This window comes from Neurospora tetrasperma (genome assembly GCF_000213175.1).
Source record: "Neurospora tetrasperma FGSC 2508 unplaced genomic scaffold NEUTE1scaffold_81, whole genome shotgun sequence".
NCBI lineage: Eukaryota > Fungi > Ascomycota > Sordariomycetes > Sordariales > Sordariaceae > Neurospora > Neurospora tetrasperma.
In genome coordinates, this window is record NW_009799179.1 from 5,896,862 (window position 1) to 5,909,013 (window position 12,152).

Consider the following 12,152-nt stretch of genomic DNA (forward strand, 5'->3'; position numbering starts at 1 on the left):
GAGGTACTCTCGTGCTTATCGACGAGGTTACACCCCAGTTCTTTCTTCCTCCGGTCTACATACCTTTTCGGCACTCCGTCTATAGATGGTAAAGGGGGCTACGATGCATACAGGCTGGGCAGTCTACGGACGCCCATTGATAAATATGCGAGTTTGTATGTGTGCTAGAGATCTAGGGGGGTCTAGTGTGCCTGTTCCATCCACCTTGTCTACGAAGTAGTACCGGAACTCCATGTGTCGGCGGCCACCAAGCCCGATTAAAGTATTCAGTCGACTGCCCACTCCTCTTCCTTTGATAATTGTACGTCCTACAGCCAGCTGGCCCGGTGCTCCTGAAGGGGCTATATTACAGGCTGCAGGCATCATGTCCTCTATGAGCTTCTACTTGACAGGATACACTTTTGCCATTGTCTGATCATTCCAGGATTAGCTTGATAGACTCGAAACCTGCCAATAGAGAGATTTCAACGTACCGCTGCTTGCTTGGGGGAGATGTAGAGAGCGCTTGCTGTCACCAACACGGTTGGCTCCTCTCCTTCCTTGGACGGGAGTGTCTCGATGTGGCCTTCCACCCAAGCCTTTCGTCCTTCCACCTTGACGGTGGTGGCCCGCAAGACAAGATACTGGTCGGCCATGGCGGGAGCTTTGTAGTTAATGTCCAGCTTGGCCGTCATGCCGACGTTGAAAGGCAACACGGGGAAGCAGCATCTGGCCAAACCTTCATCGAGCATTGTAGCCAGAAAACCGCCATGGATGACGCCCATGTGACCGCACAGATCAGTTCCAACGTGGGATATCTGTACAAAGTTCTTTCCCGTCTTCTCGGAAAAGCTGAAGGGCGGAACCACCACTTTTCCTGGACCCATGAGGACGCCACCCGTCAGATTTCGTTTTCGCCATGCCTCAGGAATCTTCATGTGTGGACGTGACTCGATGAAGTCGGGATTGGTCCTCAAGGAGAGGGTCAGGGGATGCGAGTTGATAAAGTTCTCCTTGGCCTGAGCGTCATCATCCGGGGGGGTAAATAGAGAGACGGTTTCGGCGTCGCTGGGCGGTGAAGTGATGGCAACCATGGTGTCGTAGGCAGGCGCGGCCGCGATCACAAAGCCGAGTGTTGTGAGAAACAGAGCACGGAAAGAAAAGCGGAGGGTAGATAGAATCGCCCGAAAGAAGAAAGGCCGAACCGGCGATGCAGGGGCAGTGGCCGGGTCTAAGGCGGCAACATGCCGGCCGATAAGTCAGCAAGGCCGGTAGAGCAGCAGAAGCATAACGCCCGGGCACGGAATAAGAGGGATGTGGGCGGCTCACTGAAGTGACTGGCAGACGAATACGGCCGGCAAGGTGTGGTCCGGAGTATACAAGCCGGAACCGAGCGTGAAGACTGAGCGGGACGGCGGCGTATGAGCCAGGATGCAAGCCGAGAGGACATGATGCAGCAGTTTGGGAACCTGTCCTTTTCCAGACCAGCGGCCACTATAACCTAGGATACAGCAGCGTCGAGCATCCGACGATACTGGGCTGCCACAGATCTCCAATGCGTACCAATATATGGTTTGTCAGGCCCTATGCAATCCGTAGATGTACCCAACAAAACGGCCCTGAAAAGGGTCAGGAGCTGAGTTCGCGATACGTGCGTGTAGCGGGGCAACGGAGAAAATGGGGCCCACCTTTGCGCAGCTCCCTGCCCAGATCCAGTGTCTGCGGAATGGGTCAAACGGTGAAGTTATGGGATCGAAGCAGCAGCAGCGGCTATACACATCACCCCTTGTTTAATTGTTAGCTCGGTACTGTTAACCCCCATAGAAAAGGACGTAGAGCAAAACCCACGCTAACAATTAAACCAGGGTTGATGTACAATGCGAGAGCTCTTCACAGCTCCTGTGTAACGGCTACTGTAGAAGTGTAGTTGGGCGCGAAGGGTGTAGTAGGTATTTTGACAGCAGGGTTGGGGCCAAAGCTTTCATGGGCTGGAAGATGAAGACTTGCGACACAACCCCCTTTCGGATCATCGTCATCATCGCCGACTTGGGTTGAATCTTTGAAATGTCCACGCCGGGTACTGTCCGGTACACTGCCAAGAGACCCACCACGACTAACCTCTTCACATCTTAAATCCGATGACCCCTAATGTTCTCCGCTTTCTCCACCACATACCCCTTGTCACATGTCCCTGCGTGGTTGGCCAGCCAGCTCATGTGTAAACAATGAGACAATATCAGTTAATCCCATGTGAAAATTCGTCGGGATAGGTACGTACCCATGAGGTATGTACGCTACGTAGCAGTAGATGTAGTAGCATTCTATCACGAGCAAGCATCAGAAACATCATGGCTACTCCAGTCATTGTAGCCAATACTGAAATCATTGCCTTCTTGAGCAAGGAGGCGAACAAACATCTTTGGTAGGGCATGTAGGCGAATGTCAACAGGGGAAGGATCTTTAACCAATCAGGCTTCGAGAGCTACAGGCTAACTAGTTTTTCACCCAAAAATCGAAACGCTTTGCCCAACTACACTATTCGTCGGCCATGCCATCCTCACCAGCCAGCATCTCAGCGTAATCATCTGCCGAGGCAAATGTTGGCAGACCCCTCATCTCCTTCCTGCTAAGTCTGCCCTTCTTCTTTGCAGTCGAAGCATCCTCCTCGCCAGCGCTCTCATCCACCGCCGCTTCCTCTTCCGAGTCATCTGAATCATCGAAAATGCCTTCAAATGGCACATCACTGTCAGATCCCTCGAAGTCCTCGCGAGGGCCATCCATATCAAGGCCGACAGTGTCCATCTCCTCGTCTGAGTCGTCATAACCATCCATTCCGAGGTCGGATTCGTCTTCATCTAGCTCACCCTCGACCTCGGGTCGAGAATTGACCAATGCTTCCCAGATCTCGTCTTCGGCTTCTTCCTCTTGTTCTTCGCCGTCCAGACCACTTTTCTCCTTGAATGCTTTCTTGCTCTTTGCCATGTCTCCAGGCTTGCCGATGCGAGCAAAATATTCATGGAAGAAAACATCTTCGGCGGAAACCTGTCCTGGTTTGAGATTCCAAAATGAGGCCGAGTTGACGGAAGGCTGCTTCTTGGCGCCATCTTTGCTGGAAACGACAGTTTGGGAGGCGCCACCAGTAGCGAGGACCGGCTGCATAATTGAGCTTCCGCGCTTGGTCTCGGTAATCTTGGGGTTGCGGTAGACAAACTTGTCCAGGAAATGCATGAGGTTGTGGTTGGCCAAATCCGGCTTCGGCAGGCCCCTTTGACGGACGAGAAGGTTATTGGCATAAACCTGTACGGATGGATGGAAATGAGATAGAAGAGGAGCCTGGTGGTCTTGAGGTTAGTAAACTGGTTTCACATGCAATCAGAGTTCAAATAGGCACTTACCAATTCCCACAAGCAGCTTCTGTGCGCATTGCTATGCTCGGGATTTCTCTTTCGTCCATCATATCCTGTGGCACGACGGGAAGTTGGTGCATCTTCACGCAAGAGACTGCTCTGCAGAGCCGCATCATCATTGACATCCTTGTAAGCCTCCACGCCATCATCTTCATTGTCCTCGGGGACAGTAAGCAACGAATGAAGGTCAGGAAACATGTTCTCCAGCTCGGAAATCAGATATAGCACCCCGCATGCAAAGGACGGCTGATGCAGGTTAAGCACCTGAACCAATCTCTTGACAAAAGCCTTCACTCTCCGCACGTCGGCATCATTCTTCAGGGCTCGAAAAAGTAGATTCATGTACAATGCTTGCTTCGATGACGTGATGAGTCTGGGATCCAATAATGATTCGTACAATGTCCGATAAAATCGGTCAACAGCGAGATGTTTGGTCACGGCGAGCTGTTGAATGAGCATGAGTGCTTGCACGCTGGTGTTGAAGTTCGACGAGTGGGTAATGCGAAACAAGGTATCGAGATGTTTTTCCATGGTCTCATCGTCGGCGGTAGTGAAGGGTACCGCACGATTGACACCAGTAAGCAGTGCGGATACGAGTTTTTGTGTCGTATCCTGCTCGTTGGCAGAAGCCTCGGTGTGATTTTGCTTGCCCTTCTTAGCTTTCCTGTTGCTGCTGCCAGATTTGTCCTCGGAATTTAGCGCTTCCAGGTTTCCCAATGAGCCAGTTTTGAGGAGGGAAAGGAAAGCCTCGAAGTAGATTCGGAGTAGCGTGTTGGCTATAGCGGGCTCTTTGGTGCTCAAGATGGTTTGATTCAGGGTGATGATGGCGTAGTATTTGGTGCGCAGACCTTGGCCTGGCTTGAGCAAAACCTCTTGCTCTACCGTGCTGATGACAATGCTTTTCATCGCAGGATGAATGTTGAGCAACTGCAAGAGGAGGTATGACGCCCGAGATGCAATTTTCCGTTCGCGATCACCGAGTTTGTTAACAAGAAGTCGCAACAAATTGGCCTCTTGTTCCGGCTTGTCCCGGAGCAACGTGAAAACGAATTCCAGCGCACGCATTCTCGAGTGCTCAATCTGATCAGTCGACCAGATTTCGAGGAGCTGGACAATGCGAAAATACGCTGCTTTGAGCCAATCCTCGTATGCCCACATCATCAGGTGAGAATCAGTTAGGTTGGCTGGGAGCTTCTGGCCCTGAACCCAATGCAGCACAGCTTGATCTTGTAAAGCGGCCAGCAAGGCGGGTTGCATGTTGAACGGACGAAGCCGGCGATTACTTGGCAGAACTGTGCCATTGCCCAGCAGATCCACTAGAGCGCCCAGGGCAGCGAGTGCCTGACTACGGCTTTTCTTGCCGGCCAACCCGATCAGGGTTTCAAAGGCTTTCTGGTTGTGGAGAGGAGACTCTTGTATCGACAAGGTCAAGGCAGATACCTTGTCGGATAAGGTGCCGGAAGACATAATAGTCGACATGAACTTCTGAGTGGAGCTGGAGGCCTGGAGGGCGCTGTATCTTGCCGCGTCCTCCTTCAAGAGAGCCTCCGCGTAAGCTTTGAGGTTGGCAATCGCTGAAGAATATTGCCTAACGTCGGCAGATGGTGTGAAGGCAGGTAGGCCCTCGAGGTCGAGGGCATGCCAGTCAGGCCTGGGCTCAAAACCCTACTTAAGTTAGCATACCGCCAGGTAAGTCTGCGGCAGCGAGAACATCGAACTAACCAGCTTATTCTTGCCTTGCTTCCCGCGCAGGGTGTCTTGGACGGTCGTAGTTGTGCTCTCACTTTTTACTGTGGCAGGAATGGCTAGAAGCTGTTCCTGATCCTGGCTGTCATCCTGTTTTGTTTGTTCCGCGTCGTCTTCCTCCTCTTCGTCGTCTTCCTCGTCTTGTTCCTCGTCGACGGGGTTTTCAGACGACACGCTTTCAAGGTCATCCTCACGGGGTATGTTCTGGAAGCCCAGGCTCAAGGCGAACTTTGCCAGTTCATCATGAAATGACTTATCCAGGGATTTTTCAGGCGCCGACGCGGATTTCGTGCCAGGTCCCTCTTCATTGTCGGAATCAACATTGGCGACAAGCTCAAGATCATCCTCGTCTCCGCCCAAGGCCAAAATTTCCTCCAGCAGAACCTCCTTTGTTGTATTGTGGGACTGGTCTTTGCTGGAACGGTCCTGTTGTCCTTCTTCAGTGCCCAGTAGAGATTTCTGGCGCCTCTTTGCATCTCGATCATCAGCTGTGGTGTTCGGTCTCTTGCGCTTTGGTGACGCGTGTTGGTCAGTGCCGACGCCAGCGAGAGTTTTGTCGATCTTTTCGGTCAGTTGAGCAAGTGCTGCTTCGTCGAAAGCCGGCCCCATGCCTTTCCTCTTTCTTTGCCTCGGTGACTTGGATGAGCCCATATCTCCTAAATCCGTCTCTGCCGAAAACAATGGACAGCGGGCCGGCGCAATGTGTCTCGAGGTTGGCTGCTGGTGATGCAAAATAAACCATCTACGAGGAAGGGTGGGAAAAAAAAAATTGCTTGGATCATGCACCTAGCGGACCCTCGTACGTCGTGCAGGAAAAGTGGAGCAAGTGGAGGTACTTATGTACACAGTACACTGACAGATCTCTATGTACACTCCAAACCTGGTTTATTATTGGCGCGGTACTTCGATTGACACCTTTCCTTCTCAAGTTTTGTTCGGTGGACTTTGGCGATGCAAGCCTGAAATGGTGCTAGAAGTGTTAAGTCCTACGCTAATACTTAAACCAGAATTGAACTGTACAATCTAACTCTGGTGTGTTTGTAGGATTGGTACCAAAAAACACCGATTTCTACTCTAGAGCCACCAAATGTAGGAAAAACGTGCGATTTTCATTCAGACAGGTACTGAAAGGGGACCACTCTCTCATATCTTCCAGTCTTGGGGGTTTTAAACGAGACGGAGAGAGGCATAACAAGGCTTCTATAGCATTTTCCACCCTGGCTATTATCATATGACGCTTCAAACGGAGGCCCTTTTCTCTCTTTAGAGGCTAATAGGAGCTCTAGATAATTTCTCCTGTTCAACCTATAGCCGAAGAACCAAACTAACAAACAAACCAGTATTGACTTGTAGAGGAACCTGCAACCGGGAGTTCAGTGCCCGTGGGTATGTGTCGGATTCACCACCTAGAGGTAATGAAGCCCACTCACCGGACACTTCCATTTGGGTGAGCAGCCGGGGCCTATCAGTGCCGCCCCTGCCCCTGGGGACCAGGGTATCTCCAGAGGCAGGGACCTACTATACAGCACATACCCGTTGCGGGTCACACTGGCCTACGCCTACCGAAGACGTGGAAAGACAACAGCGACCATGTGGTGCGGTAGACGGGATTTAGAGGTAGGTGTGGCTTATCTTTACAAGTGTACCTACTGTCAGTAACCGCTCTCGCCTCCGCCGAGGTTGTTGAAGTTGTTCGTCTACAACCAGCTTCTACCATTGTGATCCCTCGCAGGTTTCCTTGAGCGGACTTGAGGGAGGGAGCGCGCAAGAGCACCCACTTATTCACTGCCTTTTCCATCAACCAGCCGCACGCGACGCGACGCGACAATGCTCCCCTGTGTAAACAAAAGGCGGAGCACCGAATATTCATCCGTACCAGTAAAAGTATTCTCGCGTACATTGACGTGTGGTCTATATCATCATCTACTGTGGCATCCATATATGTGAAAATCATGCTGCCGCGTTCCATCCCCCGCCTTTCAAAGGTTTGGATACCAAGCGGAGGCTTTGCTGTTCCCGGGGTTGAAGATGCCCATTCAAAGCTCGTTCGCGCTGGCTTTCTTCGTCAGTCTCACGCCGGCATCTTCCACATGCTGCCTCTCGGGAAAAGGGTACAGGATAAGGTAGAACGACTGGTCGCAAAGCACATGGAGGAGTCGCTAGGTTAGTGCTCTCACGTTGCTTTCCTGACCAAGCTACTCACACCTACCTTCAACCGACAGCGGCTTCTAGAGTATCTTTGTCTTCCATTTCAAGCGAAGCTCTGTGGGAGCGCAGCGGACGACTGCAGAACATTGCACCCGAGGTGCGTTCTCCACACTCTCTCCTCAGCTCGTCAGCCTTTTGAGGTCTTTGTTTGGGCTAACGTGTTGTGGTGGTAGCTTTTCCGATTCCCGGATCGCAAAGGCAGTGCCTATCTGTTATCTCCCACTCATGAGGAAGAGATCACCAATCTGGTCGCGCAGACCGTCAGGTCGTATAAAGATCTCCCTCTCCGACTCTACCAGATTACCCGCAAGTTTCGGGATGAGTTACGCCCACGTCACGGGCTTCTTCGTGGGCGCGAGTTTACCATGAAAGACCTTTACACCTTCGACACAGATCTAACGTCTGCTTTGGACACTTACGAGAAAGTCCGAGCCGCTTACTCACGCATCTTCAACGACATGAAGCTTCCAGTCCTGGCGGCAAAAGCTAGTTCTGGTGACATGGGCGGCGACCTGAGCCATGAGTATCACTTGCCCTCGCCCTTCGGGGAGGATAGTGTTATCACTTGTGGAAGTTGTGACTATACTATCAACGAGGAAATAGCAACTACCAGAGTTGCACATGAGATCTGCCAAGCTGATCATGTCGGGGTTTGGCGGGCTATTACCAAAGACCGATCTACACTCGTCAACGTCTGGTATCCCACGAGAACGATCAGGACGGATACCGGTCAAGTGCGCGAGTACACCAACTCTGATATCAACATATATGCGATCAAACCTCTTGTACCAGACTTAGATGCTGCAGTTTCGGACGCCACGGAATTCTGGGCAGCGGCGACAGAAGGCCCAGACGCCACAGCAAAACGACTGGTGAATCTCTTCGACAGCAGACTTCCACCGTCGTTCTCGGGCAGTTTGAAAGGCAGCGCATCACTGCCTATGTGGCCAGACACTATCAAAACAGGAGCATCCACATTGCAGGTTCAGTGTCACGGATCTTCCACTAACGGCGGAAAACCTTTGAATTTTCTTCGAATCCGCAAGGGGGATAATTGCCCACAGTGCTCCTCCGGAACTTTGAATGTCCAGAAGGCGATGGAGTTGGGCCACACGTTTCACTTGGGCACTCGGTATTCGCAACCATTGGGCGCAAAGATATCGTTACCGCCTCCCAGTTCGAGCGAGACCAAACCTTCGACAGGGGATAGCGGCACCTCTAAAACAGTGAGCATGCAAATGGGGTGCCACGGTATAGGGATTTCGCGTGTCATTGGCGCCGTGGCTGAACACCTAGCTGATGATAAAGGTTTGAATTGGCCTGTCGCCATTGCCCCATATACCTGTATTGTGGTCTTTGCTGAAGACAACTACGACGATGCTGTAGAGGTCTACAAGCACATTCTTAACGGCTCTGGAGGCCAGGATGAGCGGCTAGACATCATTCTTGATGATCGCCAAAAATCATTGCCTTGGAAGCTTAAGGATGCGGACCTTATTGGTGCGCCGGTAATTGTTGTTCTCGGTCGAGAGTGGCGTATAGCGCGTCGGGTCGAGGTTCAGTGTCGGAGGCTTAATATCAATGAGGTTATCGATGTGAATAATCTGCCGTCCTTTATAGCCGAGCTACATTTGAGACTCTAGTTGTAGGATAGCTACTTCATAGGTTTTTAATAAAAAAGGAGTAGACAGTATAAGAGTAATAATAAATAATAGGAAAACCTCCTCAGACGTACTAAACGTATTTACGTACGTACTCTTATTTAGGTCGAGATTGGTATACAATATATACTATATCAGCTACTAAATTTGTAATTTTTAATAAAATAACCTCTCCACACGTACCAAAAACCTTGAGGTACGCACCTGAGCCTAGGTAGTAGCTATTATATAAATTATGTCATTTTAGCTGTAAAGAACGCGCTTTATTATATTTTAAACTTAGTTAACCTAGTAAATGCCTTATAAAGTCTTGTTAGCAAGTTTGATAGTACTAATCTAGTAATACTCTCGGAGTATTAAGGAGTATTGTTTTATTACTCTAATATACTTTACTCTACTCTAAATGCTTATATTTAATAGTTTAAAGCTTACGTTTAGTGGGTTAAAGAGTTTAGGAGAGGATAGTAAGAGTTAACTTGCCAACACGCACTAAAAGCTTATAGGCACGCACCTCTACTAAAAAAATGGGGCGGTTTAGCGAATAATCCCTAATATTAAAATTCCCGTTTTTACCTACAAAATGTTATCTTTTTAATATACGTAATATCCCCTCTAATTTGATCATTTCTTTTCCCTTTTTTTCACATGGCTAATTTCACTAGCACTTTATACTAACTCTTTGTACCAGCACTTTATACTATATTATACTATATATATTTATACTACAACTATTTATACTATATATATCTACTATATTTACTACTTTAATATACGTTTAATTATTATATTTAATTAATTTTTATACTAATCGACTCGTATAGATGCCCTTTACTAAGCGCCCTCGTTGTACGTTATATTTATCTATTGAGACCTTCGCCTCCAACGATACTTTCGACCCCTCTATTACTTAGTTTATCCTAAGAGACTCCCTCGGCGTGCAGTATCGTTTTCTTCCGTGTGCAGTGTACACTGCATAGATAAGGGTCTATATAATGGCATTCCTACGCGTACAGTGTTACTATTATCTCTAACCCTAAGAAACTATACTACTAACTCGCTTACCTTACCGATTTGAGTGTTGTAGCTATTGTAAAGCTACAATGTGCGCGATTTTTTCCTATTAATGCAGACGTACGAGATTAGCAACCTTGTATAAACCTAACTACTAAACTACTATAATTCTATAATAACGAGTTATATTAATACGATTTTAACGTTAGTATACTCTTTGCAATATATACTATTCAATATTAATGCCTACTTCCTTATAGTATATCCGCTATTGAAATTAGTAGTGATTCCAGCTCCTACTATACGAGTTCGGATGATGAGTTTGCTCCTATATTTCCTGCCCCCGTTACCGCTTCTGCGCCTCCCTCTGCCTAGCCGCTATACGATAATCTAGATTCTCTTAGCGAGAGTTCGATTGATTTTGAGTCTTTATATAACGATATACCTAATTTAATAATTAATAAGATTATACTATACCCGCTAGCTTCTACGAAGGATATATAGGAAGTATTTAATAATTGGGGACGAAACTACGACGTAGCTTTTATACGTAGCTAAGTAGCGAATTATTGATAGGGTAAGCCGATATATTACCGTCTACTCTATAACTGCTATAGCTAGCCTAGACCTTCTACTGCTAAGTTTAAAAAAATGAAAATTAGGAAGTGTGATTGTTAATGGGCAGTTACCGCTATTGCTTTTAAATAAAATAATTGGAAGTGGATTTACCGGCCTTCCACTAATTTAATTTATTATACGTATAACTATCTACTGTTAATATATAGTTTTGTTTACTCCTAGTACTGTAAAAGAACTAATAAAGTATTTAAGAGAGTTGCTATTTTATTTTATTAATCCGGTATATAGCTAAGGGATATTCTTTCTATTATTAAAAGGGAATTTAAGGGTAGTATATATACCCTAAAAGATATTAATAATTGGCGCTAGCCTCTTAATAAGAAGTAGCGGGAGAATTATAAGGATATAGTAGTATTTATTAAACTCTTTAATAAGCTTAGAATTCTTTATATTATTGAGTAGGCTAGCGATGATCTAGATTGTCTACTCTATCTTGTATAGTCTTTTAAGTATAGTCTTTACTAGTGGTAGAAGTTCCTCAAGTACTTGGGTATTAATAATATTTATAAGACGAACTGTTATGGCTTCCTATTAACGATTGTTATTAGTATAATTAATACCTACTCTATTTACTCTGCTGCTTTTGGTTTGGTTAATAATAAGAGGGTTGATAGCTTTATATAGTTAATGGGTGCGTTTGAGAAGCTACGTCTTAAAGTTAGAATATCGAAGATAGAAATTATTATTATAGACTTTAATAACTAAATAAAGATAGTTATAATAGTGGTATTCCTAGAGGTATAATAATAAATTTGTATTTTCTATAATAACTGTAATATCCTTCTATAGGTAAAGAAGAAATGGAAGTGGGCTAATGGCGATAGCGAAGGGAATTTAAGCGAGGAGGATAAAGATGAGGGAGAGCGAGAGCTAATTCGTTTTAGTTAAGCGGACGAAGTAATTTTATAGACGGCTAGAAGTTAGAATTATAGCGATACTTTAAACCTATAGAATTTAAAGGTTAGTAAATATATTTATTATAGCCTTTTTAAACTTTGGAAGACTATTGTCTTTAGATTTAATAAAGCTATATTTATATAGCGATGGAAGTAGCTAATTAATAACTTTATTAATTAATAGAAATTATTATTATATTTATAAGAAACGTATATACTATACCGTCACTAGTAGGCTCACTATTATATATTCTAATATTTTAATTTCGGTTTAATGGTTACATCCCCTAATAAATCTACTAACTATTAGATTAAGGGCTATTTAGTTAATAGTAAAAGTAATCTATTTATTCTCTTTAAATCAATTTATACTATAATTGAGAAAGAACGTAACTAATATATTAAAGAGATTACTAATTAGGATATTTGTTACGGGGCAAGGCGATACTAAACGTATAGGGTAGAATATGACTTGTGTAATTGCACAAGGAAGAAGGGAAATTATGGAATCTGTGCGTGGCGGCTCATCCTATATAGGCGAGGATGAGCTGTATCCTGAGTATATATAACCGGAGCCTCCGGGAGCGTATAGTTAATTAGAGAGC

The 12,152-nt window shown here is 46.4% G+C and overlaps 3 protein-coding genes across 3 annotated transcripts; 1 reads left to right on the forward strand and 2 right to left on the reverse strand.

The window, feature by feature from the left end:
- Window positions 1-110: 110 nt before the first annotated feature.
- NEUTE1DRAFT_96881 (uncharacterized protein) lies at window positions 111-1,598 on the reverse strand (the record flags this gene model as incomplete). Its single annotated transcript, XM_009858167.1, has 3 exons — window positions 111-411; window positions 474-1,210; window positions 1,309-1,598. The coding sequence occupies 2 exons, from the start codon at window positions 1,071-1,073 to the stop codon at window positions 382-384; spliced, it is 630 nt and encodes a 209-aa protein (XP_009856469.1).
- Window positions 1,599-2,441: 843 nt separating this feature from the next.
- On the reverse strand, window positions 2,442-5,842 carry NEUTE1DRAFT_150299 (uncharacterized protein; the record flags this gene model as incomplete). The annotated part of the gene is made up of 3 exons (XM_009858168.1): window positions 2,442-3,312; window positions 3,375-5,051; window positions 5,109-5,842. The coding sequence occupies 3 exons, from the start codon at window positions 5,781-5,783 to the stop codon at window positions 2,515-2,517; spliced, it is 3,150 nt and encodes a 1,049-aa protein (XP_009856470.1).
- A 1,164-nt stretch (window positions 5,843-7,006) lies between these two features.
- NEUTE1DRAFT_91576 (uncharacterized protein) lies at window positions 7,007-9,032 on the forward strand (the record flags this gene model as incomplete). Its single annotated transcript, XM_009858169.1, has 3 exons — window positions 7,007-7,295; window positions 7,355-7,437; window positions 7,514-9,032. The coding sequence occupies 3 exons, from the start codon at window positions 7,085-7,087 to the stop codon at window positions 8,981-8,983; spliced, it is 1,764 nt and encodes a 587-aa protein (XP_009856471.1).
- Window positions 9,033-12,152: the final 3,120 nt, after the last annotated feature.